The sequence below is a fragment of the Heterodontus francisci genome, chromosome 4 (genome assembly GCF_036365525.1).
Source record: "Heterodontus francisci isolate sHetFra1 chromosome 4, sHetFra1.hap1, whole genome shotgun sequence".
Taxonomy (NCBI): domain Eukaryota; kingdom Metazoa; phylum Chordata; class Chondrichthyes; order Heterodontiformes; family Heterodontidae; genus Heterodontus; species Heterodontus francisci.
The window spans coordinates 74,340,341-74,357,528 of record NC_090374.1 but is presented as its reverse complement, the minus strand read 5'-3'; the positions used below and the strand labels follow the sequence as shown (position 1 = coordinate 74,357,528).

Below are 17,188 nucleotides of genomic sequence, written 5' to 3'. Positions count from 1 at the left end.
TAAAATTGCCATACAGACCTTCATGTGTGAATGCCCAGAGGAGCCACAGTCTGGTGGCAATATTGGGGCAGGATTTTCCCTGCAGGCCTCTGAACCCTGCTGTCAGGCTCAAATGGAGGTCAGAAGACTGCACTCTGTGGGAAACAGTCACACAATGTGATTTTCCCCAGAGTGGCCAATTAATGGCCAGAGGGTGGGATCACCATCTAATTCAGGACAGCGGGCACACTCTCGAAGCTGGAGGGCCAATCAAAGGCCATCCAGCATGAAAGCAGCAGCAGGATGCTATGGAAGGTAAGTGAGGGAGAGGGTACTTCAAAATCGAGGTGTCCTCTCTCCAGCTTTTTTAAAGTTTAAATAAAAAATGGCTTTCACAGCCAGGCCACCACTGTGGGTGGGGTGAATGGCACTGGTGGGAGCCCCTCTACAGAGTGGCTTGCAGCTGCTGCTGATGCACCCAGCCAGGCAGCGAGTGCCTCTAAGCCTGCTTAGAGCGCTGCCCCTTCATGCTGTCACCAGGAGGCCACCTCCAGGCAGCTAAACTGGTCCACACTGCCTCCAGGAGCCTGGAGGATGACTGGAAAATCCCAGTCAGTCTTCTTTACTTGGCCTTAAGTAGTCCTTCATGAGAGTCTGATCAGCTAACCACCACCTATGGGTATCTAGCCCTGCTGGCCCCTATTCCGCTTCCGGGAAAATGGCCCGGGGCGGGATGGAGCCACCACGCAGACTGGCGGCGCTATTTAATGCCCGTCCGCCCGCCCGCCTGCCTCCACTCCTGGCCCCATGAGGGCTAAAATTCCAGCCCTTGGCCTCCTCTTAATTCTCAGAGCATTGTTTTAGTAATGTTGGGCTGAATTTTATGAGTGCACAGCGGTTTGCGGTGGCACACTATAAAAACGGTGCACATCCCATTTGGATGTGCCGTCACTGAGCCCCAGCGATATTGTGCGCGGGGGATCATTTAAATAGATGGGACGGAGCGGCTGCCCCCGATGACGTAAGGAGGCAGTCACCACGTCCCCGGCAACAGCGTTCAGCACCACCGCGCAGTTGCCGGTGCCATTTTTAAAGGGCTTTAAGCCCTTCAGGAGCATTTTAAAATTTAAAGGTCCCGATCTCCCAGATGTAACAATACAATGTAATTTCAAACATAAATCACTTCTTCCATCCCCTCTCCCCCAATGGGTAGATTATACATTAATCAGACTCTTCCCCCATAATAAACCTTTAATAGTATTCTGAACTTTCCTCCCAAAATTCGTTCCCTTTGACCCTCAACCCCTTCCCACCATCCCTTTAGCCAATAAAGATTGTTTACCCTGCTCCTTGACCCCTCCACACCAGGTTTTCGCCTTGGAACTCCATATGGAGTTCTGAAGGCACGCGGAGTACGAACGGTGGCCGTAAAATCGGTGTGGGACGGCTGCCACCTGCAGGTAAGTTCATTTACATCACTTTATTGTCAATTTGAATGTTATGGTGAAGGGCTCGTCTCTAGGCGGCAGGGAGGCCATACCGAGGTCCCCCCGCCGCCAGTAATATATGGCAGGCCGTTCTCGACATCGTGGGTCATGGCGGGCCTCTCCCCACTGCATTTTACCGGCCCCTGTGCCTCGTAAATTGATTTCAATAACAATTATTTCTCATTTCTATTCAGTACCTTCAACTGGACAGTTCCTTTCCTGAGTTGGTTGGCTGTTTTTATCCTTACTGTCCTCACCATAGTCCTGTATTTTATTCCTCTAAGATACATCCTTCTTGTCTGGGGTAGGTCAAACTTTCTACACTATATCACACATATTTCTTCAAAGGATTAATTGTGCTGTTAGTAGTTTTGATGCTAATTGTTAAGGAGTTGCTTCTTAACTGTGACTTACTCTTCTAGTGTGAAATAACTTTCCATGTCTAGAAATAGCAGACACAATTATATGGATGTTTGCCCTTTTAATGGTGTTGAAACAGAAGGTACGAATATGGTCTTACTCTAGTAAGCAGGGAATAATAAATGACAGACTGCCAATCCATCTAGAAAATTGTTTTTGTTTAATACATGTTAAAAATTTCCACATAAATTTTTGTTAAATATGCAGTTTAGTGTACGTATTGTTTAGTTTATTTCCTGGTAATGTTATAGTATCTGTCTGTGATGCCAGTTACCTTAACTTTGTGCTTGAACATAATCCTTATTATTGTTTCACTATGTAATTGTACCTGAACCATACTTAGTATATCAATCATAAAATAGTAAAAATATACTGTATTTTCTGAAAAAAAGGAGTAAGCATCAGGCAAGAAATAGAACTGTATTTATATAGTCCCTTTCACATTCTCAGGGAATCTTAAACTCTTTTACATCCATGAACTACTTGTGATGTCTTGTCATTCAAAACCAATTTTGTACACAGAAAGGTCCCCCAAACAACAAATGAGATGAATGGTCAGTTATCCATTTTCTAGTGTTGGTTGTGAGATGAATGTACCCACGTCATTGGAAGAACTTTCTGCTCTATTTTGAAAAATTGCATTCGATCATTTAAATCCACCTGAACAGACAAGTCCTCGTCCAAAAGACAGCAACTCAAGGCAACACAGCATGCTCTCAGTGTCAGCCTTGTTTATATGTGTTCAAGTCCTGTAGTGAAACTTGAATCCACAATCCTCTGTGTCGGAGACAGGAGCATTACCAGTGACCCACCCACAGATGTGTAACAGTCAATCAAAGTTGGTTGCACTGAGCTTCATAAATTCCTTGATCTTTTCTGTTATCTCACTTTAACCTAAGAGAAAATTAATATATTCTTTGGAGGGGTAATTTTAATCATTCATTCTAATTATGGCTTTGTGTGTGGAGAGTTATGCCCAAGTAGTCTTCAGGTGAAGAGAGATTAGAGGGAAGGGGATTATTGGACCAGGGTGTGCAAATGTAATTCAGTCCTCATTTTAAAGTCATGCATTCTGTCCTTATTTTTATCTTTATAATATAAATTTCTATGCCCGCAAAGCGCCACCGTTGGCAGTAAAGTGTAAATAGAACATGACAATTTTACATTAGCAGTTTCCATTATAAATGTGGACGTAGGAATTTATAATGTGAAAAAGTGACAGAAAGTGCACATTGGTGTAAAATTTTAATATATTACAGATTGTAAACCATGTATAAAATAATAAATTACTTTGAGAAACATGACATATTTCTTAAGTAATAGGAAGATTACATATACCAAACTATAAATTATAAAGTTGAAAAATAATTATAGCTAAGCCATATGTGAAAAAGTTATAAAAAAAATGTTAACCCAAGAAAATTAAACAGCTGTCATCATCATTAAATTATTGCATCCTAACACTATAAACTAGAAGAATTTGCAGAGTGATTCTTATTTGTTCTGAAATATGAATCAAATATTCCATAATCCTTTTCTTGATTTACACAATCTTAAAATTAATATTACAAAAATCAAATCTACCCCATTTATCTTGCCCTACTTTCCAAACAGATGCACAATGAACTGCCAATAATACCTGTCACCTGAGCCCAGCTTCTATTTTTGGTGCAGTGTGATGAAAAACATTATCACATTAATGTATTTGTGGTAGTTCCATTCCATGTTTTTTGAAAGATGCAGTCAAGTGGGTGATTGAGACAAGATTGTTGAAAGGGCTTGAGCTACATGCACACAGTGTACAAAAGAGCATGTGCAACATATTAAGCTATTTCATATGTTGGGAGTAAATATCTTCAGTTTCTTCAGTACTCTGCAGGTGTATTATGGAGCATGTCACTGGCTTAGCAAAGGAGAGGGCACACTTTTCAGGAAAAAGTAAAATTGAGTGTTCATCTTATCCTTGGCATTATAGTAGTAGATCACTGCTTCTCAGGAGGAGGGAAGATTGGAATTAAAACTCATGCTATATAAAACTAAACAAGTATACTTCCATCGAGCAAATGTAGACATCTTTGACCATATCCATAGAAAAGTCCACTCGTGTTCATGGCTGAAGGATGACAGAAGAAAAGAGAATGAACTATGGATAAAATTGCATTAATTTTTCCCAAATTTCCTATTTCGAAGAAGCTAGGTGATTGAGGCAGGATGTATAAACTTGGTGCACATGGCTAAAGATCATACAAATGAGAGTGAATTTCATTTCCATTTTTAGCTTAGTTTCAGTGCATTATGAGGGCAAATAAACTTTTCTTGCGGAAAAATTAATAGAAGCCTTTATGTCTGTTTTCCACCATTAAATTGCCTCCCTCAAGTTCCCTTGCAGTTTATGGCCTTTCAACAACAACAACTTGTGTTTATTTCGCACCTTTAATGTAGTAAAGCATCCCAAGGCACTTAACAGGAGAGTTAACAAACAAAATTTGACAACAAACCACATAAGGAGATATTAGGAGAGATGACCATGAGCATGGTCAAAGAGGTAGGTTTTTAAGGAGTGTCTTAAAGGAGAAAAGAGAGGTAGAGAGGTTTAGGAAGGGAATTTCAAGTGTAGTGCCTTGGCAGCTAATGGCATGTCTGCCAATGGTGGAGCAATTAAAATCGCAGATGTTCAAAAGGCCAGCATTGGAGGAGCACAAATATCTCAGAGGGTTGTGGGGCTGGAGGAGATTACAGAGATAGGGAGGGGTGAGGCCATTGAGGGATTTGAAAACAAGGATGGCAATTTTAAAATTGTGCTGTTGTTTAACCGGAAGCCAATGTAAGTCAGCAAGCACAGGGGTGATGGGTGAACAGGACTTGGTGCGAGTTAGGACGTGGGCAGCAGAGTTTTGGATGACATCACGTTTACAGAGGGAAGAAAGTGGCAGTCCAGCCAGGAGTGTGTTGAAATAGTCTAGAGGTAACAAAAGCATCAATGAGGGTTTCAGCAGCAGACGAGCTGGGCGATCACTAGCCACTTAAAGGCCTTTTCCTGCCACTGCTGGAATTTAACCAGCAGCCAGGATTGGCGGGGGCAGGATAATCTCTGCTACGCTGGGAGGTCATCCAGTAAAACAAGACGGCCTCCCTGCAGCCTTGGGGAGGTCCTTCTCCACAGCAATCTGTGGCGCACAGAGGGCCTCTGGTAGTGCAAAGGTCGCCCCTCCGCTAAACCCCCTCTGCCCTCAACACCCACCCACCCCCCAGCTACCCTCGCATTTTCGGCCTGGCGTCGGGACCCCACTGGCTCCACTAAATTCAGCCCAATTGCAAACATAGACATTTAGGAAGGATAGGCAAAAAAGAAAAGGAGGTGGTATTGCACTGGTAATAAGGGATGGGATCAGTACATTAGTAAGGGAGGATCTCAGATCAAAAGAACAAAATGTGGAATCTGTTTGGGTGGAGCTAAGAAACAGCAAGGGGCAGCAAACATTGGTAGGAGTTGTTCATAGGCCACTAAACAGTAGTGGTAGTGTGGGGCATGGTATTAATCAGGAGATTAGAGAAGCATGTAGCATGGGTAATACAGTAATCATGGGTGATGTCAATCTGCACATAGACTGCGTAAATCTAATGAGCATTAATGCTGTGGAAGACGAGTTTCTGGACTGTGTTAGGGATGGTTTTCTAGAGCAGTATGTTGAAGAACCGACTAGAGAACAGGCTATTTTAGAGCTAGTATTATGTAATGAGAATTAATAATCTTGTTGTAAAAGAACCTTTAGGGATGAGTGACCATAATATGATAGAATTTTACATTATGTTTGAAAGTGAGGTAGTTCAATCTGAAACCAGGGCATTAAATTTGAACAAAGGAAATTATGAAGGTATGAGGGGCAAATTGGCTGAGGTGGATTAGGAAATTACATTCAAAGGTATGACAGTACATAGGCATTGGATAGTCTTTAAACAAATATTACATAGTTTACAGCAACTATACATTCCTTCAAGGCACAAAAACCCCAAAAGTAAAGGCAGTCAACCGTGGATAACAAAGGAAGTTAAGGATTGTATAAGATTAATAGAACAGGCCTTTAAAGTTGCCAGAAATAGTAGTAAACCTGAGGATTGGGAGGATTTTAGAATACAGCAAAGGAACACAAAGAAATTAATAAAGGGAGAGTAGAAAATGAAGCTCGCAAAAAATATAAAAACAGACTGTAAAAGCTTCTATAGGTACGTAAAAAGGAAACGTTTGGCTAAGACAAATGTGGGTCCATTACAGGCAGAGTCAGGAGAATTTATAATGGGGAATATAGAGAAATGGCAGATAAGCTAAATAATTACTTTGTGTCTGTCTTCACTGAGGAATCTACAAGAAGTCTCCCAGAATTAGAGATCCAAGGGATTAGAGGGCAATGAGGAATGGAAGGAAATCAATATTAGTAAGAAGGTTGTATTGGAGAAATTAATGGGGCTGAAGGTTGATAGATCTCCATGACCTTATATTCTACATCCCAGAGTGTTGAAAGAGGTTGCAATGGAGATAATGGATGCACTGGTGATCATCTTCCAAAATTCTATAGATTCTGGAGCAGTTCCTGCAGATTGGAAGGTCGCAAATGTCACCCCACTATTTAAGAAGGGATTTATGAATGAGAAATCATGTTTGACGAACCTGTTGGAGTTTTTTGAGGATGTTACTAACAGAATTGATAAAGAGGAATCAGTGGGCATAGTATATTTGGATTTTCAGAAGGCTTTTGATAAAGTCCCCCACCGGAGATTAGTTAGCAAAATTAAAGCACATGGGATAGGAGGTAATATGCTGGCATGGATTAAGGGTTGGTGAACAGGCAGAAAGCAGAGAGTAGGAATAAATGGGTCATTCTCATGTTGGCAGGCTGTGACTAGTGGGGTACCACAGGGATCAGTACTTCGGCCCCAGCTGTTCACAATATATATCAATGATTTGGATGTGGGACCAAATGTGGTATTTCCAAATTCGTGGATGACACAAAACTAGGTGTGAATGTGTATTGTGAGGAAGATGCAAAGCGGCTTCAAGGAAATTTGGACAGACTTAGTGAATGGGCAAGAACGTGGTAGATGGATTATAACAGGGAAAAATATGAAGTTATCCACTTTGGTAGGAGGAATAGATGTGCAGAGTATTTCTTAAATGGTAAGAGATTAAAAAGTGTAGATGGACCTGGATCTCCTTGTCAATAAGTCACTGAAAGCGAACATGCAGGTGCAGCTAGCAATTAGGAAGGCTAATGGTATGTTAGCCTTTATTGAGTACAAGAGTAGTGAAGTCTTGCTTCAATTGTATAAAACCTTGGTTCGTCCCCACCTGGAGTACTGTATGCAGTTTTGGTTCCCTTACCTTAGGAAGGATATTATTGCCATAGAGGGAGTGCAACAAAGGTTCACCAGACTTGATCCCGGGATGGCGGGACTGTCCTATGAAGAGAGATTGGGGAAACTGTGTCTGTATTCTCTAGAGTTTTGAAGAATGAGAGATGATCTCATTGAAACCTACAAAATACTGAAAGGGATAGACAGGGTAGATGCAGCTAAGATGTTTCCCCTGTTTTGGGGAGTCTAGAACCAGGGGACACAATTTCAAAATAAGGGGGAAGTCATTTAGGACGGAGATGAGGAGTAATTTCTTTACTCAGAGGGTTGTGAATCTTTGGAATTCTCTACTCCAGAGGGCTATGGATGCTTAATCATTAAGTATCTTTAAAGCAGAGATTGACAGATTTCTAAATACAAAAGACGTAAGGGGATACGAGGATATTGTGGGAAAAAGGCACTGAAGTGGATGATCATCTTGAATGGCGGGGCAGGTTCGGTGGGCTGAATGGCCTGCTCCTATGTTAATGTCAGCAAGCCTTGTGTTCATGGAGAGCTTCATAACTGAGGCGGATCCTGTCTTCAACCAATCTCCACAGTGGTGCACTTACCAGAAGGGATTACTGAATAGCCACAGGGTAATTCTTTGTACCTTTGCTCTACTAGTACATTGCAATGATAAAATTATTTGAAACAATAGAAAATTGTAAATCTTAACCCTGCAGGCTGATTAATTATTGAAACATTATTCTGCACCCACACTGGTACATTGAAAAATTTGTGGGGCGTGATTTTTTTTTCTTTCTGAGTTCATCAAATTTTATCACTGTTACTATAAGTCTTAATCGTTTGCTTTATAGATTTGCATGTAGTTATATTTAGCATCTTCTATGCATCGAGCTGCCTGGCCCCTGCAGTAATGTGAAAATTTAAATTGCCCTATGGTTTAACAGCAGATTAATTTGAAGTGTGGCTTGTCTTATCATGCGTTCACCTTGGTTACAATTACTGTAGGAAATTAAAGTTGCATATAAGGGGGTAGATGCAGCTGGATATGTGTGAAAGAAACAGGACTAAACAAGCTTTGATCAGTAAATTAACTGAATTATGCAGAAGCTATGCAGTAATTCATTTCCCAGGAACTGTTAAAAGCTATCACAAGGAAACAGCAGTAATTGGACTCATTACTTTTTTTAAAAATCTGTTGGAATAGAATCATGTTTTTCAGTATCTGGTAACTGTGTAAGTTAATGTAGATGTGAAGGACCAAAGTTAAGTGCTGCTAACTGATGAATTTTCTACAGTTGTAACTATTTCAGTAACTGAATTATCTTGGCGGATTGAGACGGAACAGTAGATTTTCTGTCAGCTTTACCAGTAAAGTTACAAATGGAGCAGAAATATTTCTTCATTAGCATTTTTTTCCCTTTGGAAAGCTATGCTTAAACCCAGAGACAAGTAAAGCTATGAAGGACTATAGGAAGGTTGTGCTTTATCCATATCTTATGCTGTATTTGAAGTAACACTAGCTTTATGGAAAAAAGTATTAGACAAATATTTTTATGTTTGGGAAGGAGGAATAGCCAGAAGATTTGTGCATCACTCACATCATGACAGGCCAAACAGGTGTCATGGAGATGTATTTTGTTGTAACTTTTGATATTGTAATTCATGCGTTGAGTTTTCAAATGCAAAAATAAGATTTGCTAAATACTTCTTATGGACATGGAGCCCCTTTAACTGTAACAGACTAGTCAAGATAAATCAAATATGCAATAAACCACAACCTTCTGTACAGCAGGAATCACATGCTGCAAAGGTCAAGGGTCATAACAGAAATCTATAAGTTTGCACAAATCAACACATGCACACCAATTATTAAAAATGGTCACTTTATCAATGCATGAAATTTATAAAAAGAACACAGAACAAACACATAATTCAACAGATAGCCTGCATTTTGCATGAAGAAGAATTTTGGATTCATAGAAATGTTCAGTCGATAATAATGCAAAAGACGAGAAGTGCCTTTGGGCTAATATATATCCAGCTGAACTATTGTGAATTCTGTTTTTACAAAAAATTATATTTATTTTATAAACATTTTTCTTCTTGATTTCTCATACTATTTTCTTTGTCCTCTACTTGTCCATGTATCCTTTTTCTCAGAATTTTCATTTTTTTGTTTTCTATTTTAATATTCTCTACTTCTTTCTTTTCATTTATTGCTTGCTTCATGTTTTTTCTTTCTGTAACCCACACCATGTGTCCTAGCCAAACACATCTGCAGGAAGTGTCGGACTACGTGGATAGCACGTTTAGGGAGGTGGTCACACCATAGATTAAGAGCATGCAGGCAGATAGGGAATGGGTGACCTCCAGGCAGTCTAGGAGAACCAGGCAGGTAGTGCAGGAGTCCCCTGATATGATCTCACTCGCTAATCGGTTGTCCATTTTGGATACTGGTGAGGGCAATGGTTCCTCAGAGGAGTGCAGTCAAAGCCAAGTTTGTGGCACCACAGGTGGCTCAGCTGCACAGAAGGGGAAGAAGAGGAGTGGAAGAGCAGTAGTGGTAGAGGATTCATTAGTTATAGGAACAGACAGGCGTTTCTGCGGCAGTAAACGTGACTCCAGGATGGTGTGTTGCCTCCCTGGTGCCAGAATCAAGGATGTCACGGAGAGGCTGCAGGACATTCTTCTGGGAGAGGGTGAACAGCCAGAGGTCGTGGTCCACATTGGTACCAATGACAGTGGTAAGAAGGGGGATGAGATCCTAAAAGCAGATTTTAGGGAGCTAGGAAGGAGATTAAAAAGCAGGACCTCAAAAGCAGTAATCTCAGGATTACTCCCAGTCCCACGTGCAAGTGAGCATAGAAATAGGAGAACTGAGTGATTGAATACGTGGCTGGAGAACTGGTGTAGGAGGGAGGGCATCAGATTTCTGAGACATTGGGACCAGTTCTGGGGCAGGTGGGACCTGTACAGGTGGACGAGCTGCATCTTAGCATGACTGGGATGAATATCCTCACAGGGAGATTTGCTCGTGCTGTTGGGGAGGGTTTAAACTAAATTGTCAGGGGATGAGAACCTGAGAAGGAGCTCAGATTGGAGGGAAGCAAAACTGGTAACTTGTCTGGGATGTGGGAACCAGGATCAACTATTAGAGAGGAATACCAAGGTGCACAGAATACTGGGGGAGATAGATAGCACGAGAGTAGGGAATAGTATGTTATTAGGTGGGGTCAGAGTAAGGGAGAAAGTAATAAAGTCTGAATCAGGGTTAATGTGCATGTATGTGAATGCACAGAGTGTGATTAATAAGACTGGTGAGGTACAGGCGCTGATTGCCATGTGGAAATATGACGTTGTGGCTTTAACAGAGACCTGGCTCAAAGAAGGGCAGGACTGGGTGTTAAATATTCCTGGATACAAGGTGTTCAGGAAAGATAGGAAAGGGAACAAAGGGGGAGGGGTGGCAGTATTGATTAAGGAGAGCATTGCAGTGCTGGAGAAAACGGATGTCCCAGAGGGGTCGAGGACCGAAACAATTTGGCTAGAGCTAAGGAACAAAAAAGGTGCAGTTACATTGCTTGGTGTTGTTTATAGGCCGCTAGCTAGTGGGAAGGATGTGGAGGAACAAATTTGCAAGGAAATTACAGAGAGGTGCAAAGATTATAGGGTAGTTTTAATGGGGGACTTTAATTATCCAAACATAGACTGGGATAATAGTAGTGTGAAGGGCTGTGAGGGGCAAGAGTTCCTAAAGTGTGTTCAGGAAAATTTTCTACAACAGTATGTTGCTAGTCCAACAAGAAAGGAGGCACTGCTAGACCTGGTTCTTGGAATTGAGCGGAGCCAAGTAGATCAAGTATCAGTAGGCGAGCATTTAGGGGATAGTGATCATTGTATCATAAGGTTTAGGCTGACTATGGAAAAGGACAAAAAGCAATCCGGGGTAAGAATAATTTACTGGGGGAAAGCCAACTTCAATGGGGTAAGAATGGAGCTGGGGCGAATAAATTGGAGTCAAAAGCTGGCAGGAAAACTGGTAGATGAACAACGGGCTACCTTCAAAGAAGAGAAATCTTGGGCACAGTCAAGGTATGTTCCCTTGAAGGGGAAAAGTAGAGCAAACAATTCCAGAGCTCCCTGGATGACAACAGAGGTAGAGATTAAAATAACGAAGAAAGCGTGTGCTTATGACAAATGCCAGGTAGAAAATACTATCGAGAACCAGGCTGAATATAGAAGGTCTAGAAGGGAAGTGAAAAAGCAAATAAGAGAAGCAAAGAGAGAGCATGAAAAGAGACTGGCAGCTAGCATTAAAGGAAATCCCAAAGTTTTCTATAGGCATATGCATAGTAAAAGGGTGGTAAAAGGAGGAATGGGGCCGATTAGAGACCAGAAAGGGGATTTACACATGGAGGCAGAGGGCATAGATGAGGATTAAATGAATACTTTGCATCTGTCTTTACCAAGGAAGAAGATGCAACCCAGGCAATGTTGAAAGAGGAGGTAAGGCAGACACTCAAAGTGTTTAAAATTGATAAGGAAGCATTAGATAGGCTGTCTGAACTTAAAGTGGATAAAACACCAGGGCCGGATGAGATGCATCCAAGGATACCGAGGGACGTGAGGGTGGAAATCACAGAGGCACTGGTCATAATTTTCCAGTCTTCCTTAAACTCAGGGGTGATGCCAGAGGACAGGAGAATTGCAAATGTTACACCCTTGTTCAAAAAAGGGTGTAAAGATAAACTCAGCAACTACAGGCCAGTCAATTTAATTTCGGTGGTGTGAAAACTTCTAGAAAAAATAATTCGGGACAAAATCAATAGTCACAAGGACAAATGCAAGTTAATTAAGGAAAGTCAGCATGGATTTCTTTGGGGAAAATCATGTTTAACTAACTTGCTGGAGTTTTTTGAGGAGGTAACAGAGGGTTAATTAGGGCAATGCTGTTGATGTAGTGTACATGGACTTTCAAAAGGCATTTGATACAGTGCCTCATGGAATAAAAGGGACGGTAGCAACATGGATACGAAATTGGCTGAGTGACAGAAAACAAAGAGTTGTGGTTAATGGATGTTTTTCAGGCTGGAGGAAGGTTTGTAGTGGAGTTTCCCAGGGATCAGTGTTGGGACTTTTGCTTTTCCTGATATATATTAATGACCTAGACCTTGGTGTACAGGGCACAATTTCAAAGTTTGCAGCTGATACGAAACTTGGAAGCATTGTGAACTGTGAGGAGGATAGTGTAGAACTTCAAAAGGACATAGACAGGTTGGTGGAATGGCCAGACAGGTGGAAGATGAAGTTCAATGCAGAGAAATGTGAGGTGATCCATTTTGTTAGGAAGACCATGGAGAGACAATATAGAATAAAGGCCATAATTCTAAAGGGGGTGCAGGAGCAGAGGGACCTAAGTGTATATGTACATAAGTCATTAAAGAGGGCAGGACAGGATGAGTGAGCAGTTAATAAAACATACAGTATCCTGGACTTTATTAAGGCATAGAGTACAAGAGCAAGGAAGCTATGTTGAACTTGTATAAGATGCTAGTTCAGCCTCAGCTGGAGTATTGCTTCCAATTCTGGGCGCCGCACTTGAGGAAAGACGTGAGGACATTGAAGAGAGTACAGAAAGGATTCACGAGAATGGTTCCAGCGATGAGGAATTTCAGTTATGAAGATAGATTGGAGAGGTTAGGACCTTTTTCCTTGGAGAAGAGAAGTCTGAGAGGTGATTTGATAGAGGTATTCAAAATCATGAGGGGTCAGGACAGGGTAGATAGAAAGAAACTGTTCCCACTGGTAAAAGGATCGAGAACGAGAGGGCACAGATTTAAAGTATTTGGTAAGGGAAGCAAAAGTGACATGAGGAAAAACTTTTTCATGCAGCGAGTGTTTAAGGTCTGGAATGCACTACCTGAGAATGTGGTGGAGGCAGGTTCAATTGAAGCATTCAAAAGGGAATTAAACCGATATATTAAAAGGAAGAATGTGCAGGGTTATGGGGAGAAGGCAGGGGAATGGAACTGAGGGAATTGCTCTTTCAGAGAGCCAGTGCGGACACAATGGGCCGAAGGGCCTCCTTCTGCACTGTAACAATTCTGTAAACTTACCTGGTCCCAACGGCCATCCCACGCCGATATATCGGCTGCTGGACGCAACTCGCGCGCCTTCAGAACTCTGGTGGAGAGGGGGGGGAGTGAACATTTCAGGGCGGTGAGGAATGGTGAAAACTGCACTGATTGGTTTGGGGGATGGTGGGAAGGGGTTTAGGGTCAAAGGGAATAAAGTTCGGGGAGGGGAAGGTCATAAGTGAAAGCTCACTTTTTTTGGGGGGGGGGGGTGAGTGGGTAGGACAAAAAATCAACTGATTATTCATTGGGAGAGGGGATTGGAAATGTTAATAAAATTTTATTTGACTTTTTCACAACCCTGTCTCTTTAAACATTTAAATGGCACTGAAGGACTTGAAGTCCTTTAAAAATGGCACCTGCGCAGTGGCACTGGATGCTGTTGCTGGGGACAGAACGACCACTCTGTCCCCTCCATTTAAATGAGCCCCTGCATGGAATATCACAGGGGCTCAGTGATGGCGCATCTGCGCCTGAAGACCACTGACTTCATAGCGATGTGCGGCACGCTAATTAAATTCAGCCCATAGTAACTGTAAATAATAGAGTTGTTTGGTAACCTTTACCAGAGTCTGAGACTTTCTCTAGAATGCCCTACAATGCTACAAATACAAACCCAACAAATGCAATATGGTTGCAATGGTGAATGCAACAAGAGAATTCGAAACAAAAACAAGAAATGCTGGATTCACTCAGCAGGTCTGGCAGCATCTGTGGAAAGAGAAGCAGAGTTAACGTTTCGGGTCAGTGACCCTTCTTCAGAACTTCGAAGATCTGCTTACTTTTGGAAGAAACACCAGGGGAATAACAGAGAAATTTAAAGATAAATACTGGCCTGGTGCAGTAAGAAAACTACTGACCAGCAGAAAAGGCTGTGAAGAGCTCTGCAGCCTCTCAGACCACATCACAGCAGCCTGAGGCTCTGTGTCGGTAGCTCCAGCACATCCAGCGGTCAGGTCTGAGTCTTCATGCTGCGCGACAATCCAGGATCAGTGAGACAGTGAGACTGGCTGGTTATATAAATGGCGCACTGGGAAAGCAAATCGGGTGCAGAATGCGATCTCTGTCAAATTGGCAACTAGGGAGGCGAGTGCAATCGGCAGCCATTGCTCAGCCTTACCGAGGAGCAAAAGCACGGTAATCGTCAGAAAGTGCAGGAAAGGTCAGGGAGCATGGGAAAAACAGAAGGCGAACACCTCAAGCCAAGCCTGAAATATTTAAAATTAAAGGGGAACACCCTAGCAAAGTGGAGTTCTGAAGAAGGGTCACTGACCTGAAATGTTACCTCTGCTTCTCTCTCCACAGATGCTGCCAGACCTGCTGAGTATTTCCAGCATTTCTTGTTTTTATTTCAGATTTCCAGCATCTGCAGTATTTTGCTTTTATTATATTCGTTGGCATAGCGGATGAATCCTTGACAGTACTGTTGCAACCCAAGGATGACCTTACACTGAAAAAGGCCATTCAAATTGTAAGACAGGCTGAAGTGGACAAACAGAATAGGGACATCCTATGAGCTGAAGACAAGCCATAGATGAGAAGGAGTCCAATGCCTGAGTACAGCTGGTTAAGCCAAAGCCAGGGAAACACTTTGAGGAACAGAGAAAACTTACAGGTGAGAAGGCACATGACATAGGAAAACCTTGCCAATGTTGCGGAGCCAAGAAGACCCACATAGAGAGCAGTGCCCAGCAAGTAAATTTTAATCTATTAAGTGTGGAAAAACTGGACTCTATGGGAAGATGTGTCACAGAAATATTTCTTCACTTACAGGTACAAAGCGGTACAAAGCAGAAGACCTTCACACAAACAGCAGTGTATCAAGTACAACAGTACCCACAAGGGAAAGAACCAGGAGTGTTCCTGGGAGAAATCAGTAACCCAGACCAAGATTTCTGGACAGCAGACATCTTCATGAATGGACACCTCTCGAATTTTAAGCTTGACACAGGGCTAGCGTAACGGTATTATCTGACCAAGAGCCTTGGGTGAAGAGACATTACCTGCAACTGTAAAATATACAGTTGCATGGTCCAGGCGGGTCACAACTGCAAGTAAAAGGCAAACTCCAAGCAATTCTTCAGCATAGAGGCAGACAACTTGTAGAGATCTTATATGTCTTACACAATCAAGAATTTTCTTTACTGAGCAGGAATGCATGCTTGGAACTGCAGTTGATTTAAAAGGTAGCCAAAGTCAAACAAACAAAGGTAAACAATTCCTTCCAATCATCAGCCAATGCATTATCAAGATAATTCATCAGAGGAAGACGTGAATTTCATAGGTGACAGAGTCATACTGTCAACACACAGCATAAATTTGGCCAGCACACACAAGTTGCAAGAAATACAAGCACAGAAGAATGTGAAGAGTGCAATTCGCATTAGACAATATTGTACATATGGGTGGACACAAGAAAGTCCAGGAGGGAGAATAATGAAGACATTCCATGAGTATAGGAAATACTTTACCATAATTGACGACACACTAGTTTGCAACAGAATTGTTATTCCAACTTCAATGAGATCCGATATCTTATATCAATTACATCAAGGCCATTTGGGTATAACCAAGTGCAGAGTGAGGGCACAATCTTCGGTATGGTGGCCTGGGATATCTAAGGATATCGAGACCATTATCAACAACTGTCAGACATGTGGCATACAGAGGCCAGAACAGTGCGAACCACTGTTGACTATCCAATTTCCAAATAGACCTTGGCAAAGGCTAGGCAAGGACTTATTCATGTTTGGTGGGAAGTCATATATCACCATTATCGACTACTTTTCCAGGTGGATAGAAGTCAGATGATTACATTCTATGACGACTGAGGTAGTTTCAGAATCCTTACAGATATCTTCGCAACACATGGGATTCCGGATGAAATATTATCATACAACATACTACTGTTCAGGAACGAATCTTTTACCCAGTTTGCCATGAAGATGGGCTTTCATCATCTTACGAGCTCACCGAGGTATCCACGATCCAGTGGCGAGGCAGAACGAGGTGTGAGAATCATAAAATCTTTACTCAAGAAAGATGAGGATTGTCCTATTTCACTCCTAGTTTATTGTTCAACACCACTGCTGTGTGGATTATCACCAGCAGAATTATTAATAGGAAGGAAGTTAAGAACATGGCTTCCAGTATTGCCTCAACAATTAATGCCAGGATTGAAGACTCAAGACTACAAGAAAGTTCGAGAAAGAGAAAACTCCAACAGAAGGCAACAAACCATGAATTACAATAGGAGATTTTAAGCGAGAAGCTTACCCAAATTAAACAGTGATCAAATAGTTTGGGTACGTGACCTGGATCGAGAAGGTACAGTAATCCATAGACATGAGGACTATCAGCGATTGTATGTTATACGAACGATTGAAGGGAATATACGAAGGAATTGGAGGAATATCATTCCGCAAAAGCAACAGCTAATAATCCATCTGCAAGATCCAGATGAAGAGGAACAAACCCAAACTGAACAGTATAGTAAAACCCATTGAAACAAAAAACCAAGTCAACAACCCAGACTTCCTACAAAGACTACTGATCATCCCAGACAGATTACAACCAGATTGGGAAGAGTGTTCAAACCTCTGATGCGACTGAATCTGTAAAGTCAGAGACTTGGGGGGAGAGAGAGTAGTAGAGGCATCATAAATGTATATATGTTTGGACAAATGTTGGATAAAGATTTGGGGGCGGGAGATGCAGTATAAGGGTATAAAGTGTCAATACCGAAGACAGGGAAAGAGACCCCTCCCACTGTACGAGCGATGATGTAACAGTCACATGAAATAGGCTTGA

General features: G+C 41.9%; 1 protein-coding gene across 6 annotated transcripts in view; it reads left to right on the top strand.

The window, feature by feature from the left end:
* LOC137369088 (multiple C2 and transmembrane domain-containing protein 1-like) overlaps nt 1-17,188 on the top strand; it is an 834,541-nt gene that overhangs the window by 795,870 nt on the left and 21,483 nt on the right. For all 6 annotated transcript variants that reach the window (XM_068029709.1, XM_068029710.1, XM_068029712.1 and 3 more), the window contains one exon: nt 1,661-1,770. In XM_068029709.1, the coding sequence (XP_067885810.1) occupies nt 1,661-1,770 (110 nt within the window). The remainder of the gene's footprint in view (nt 1-1,660; nt 1,771-17,188) is intronic.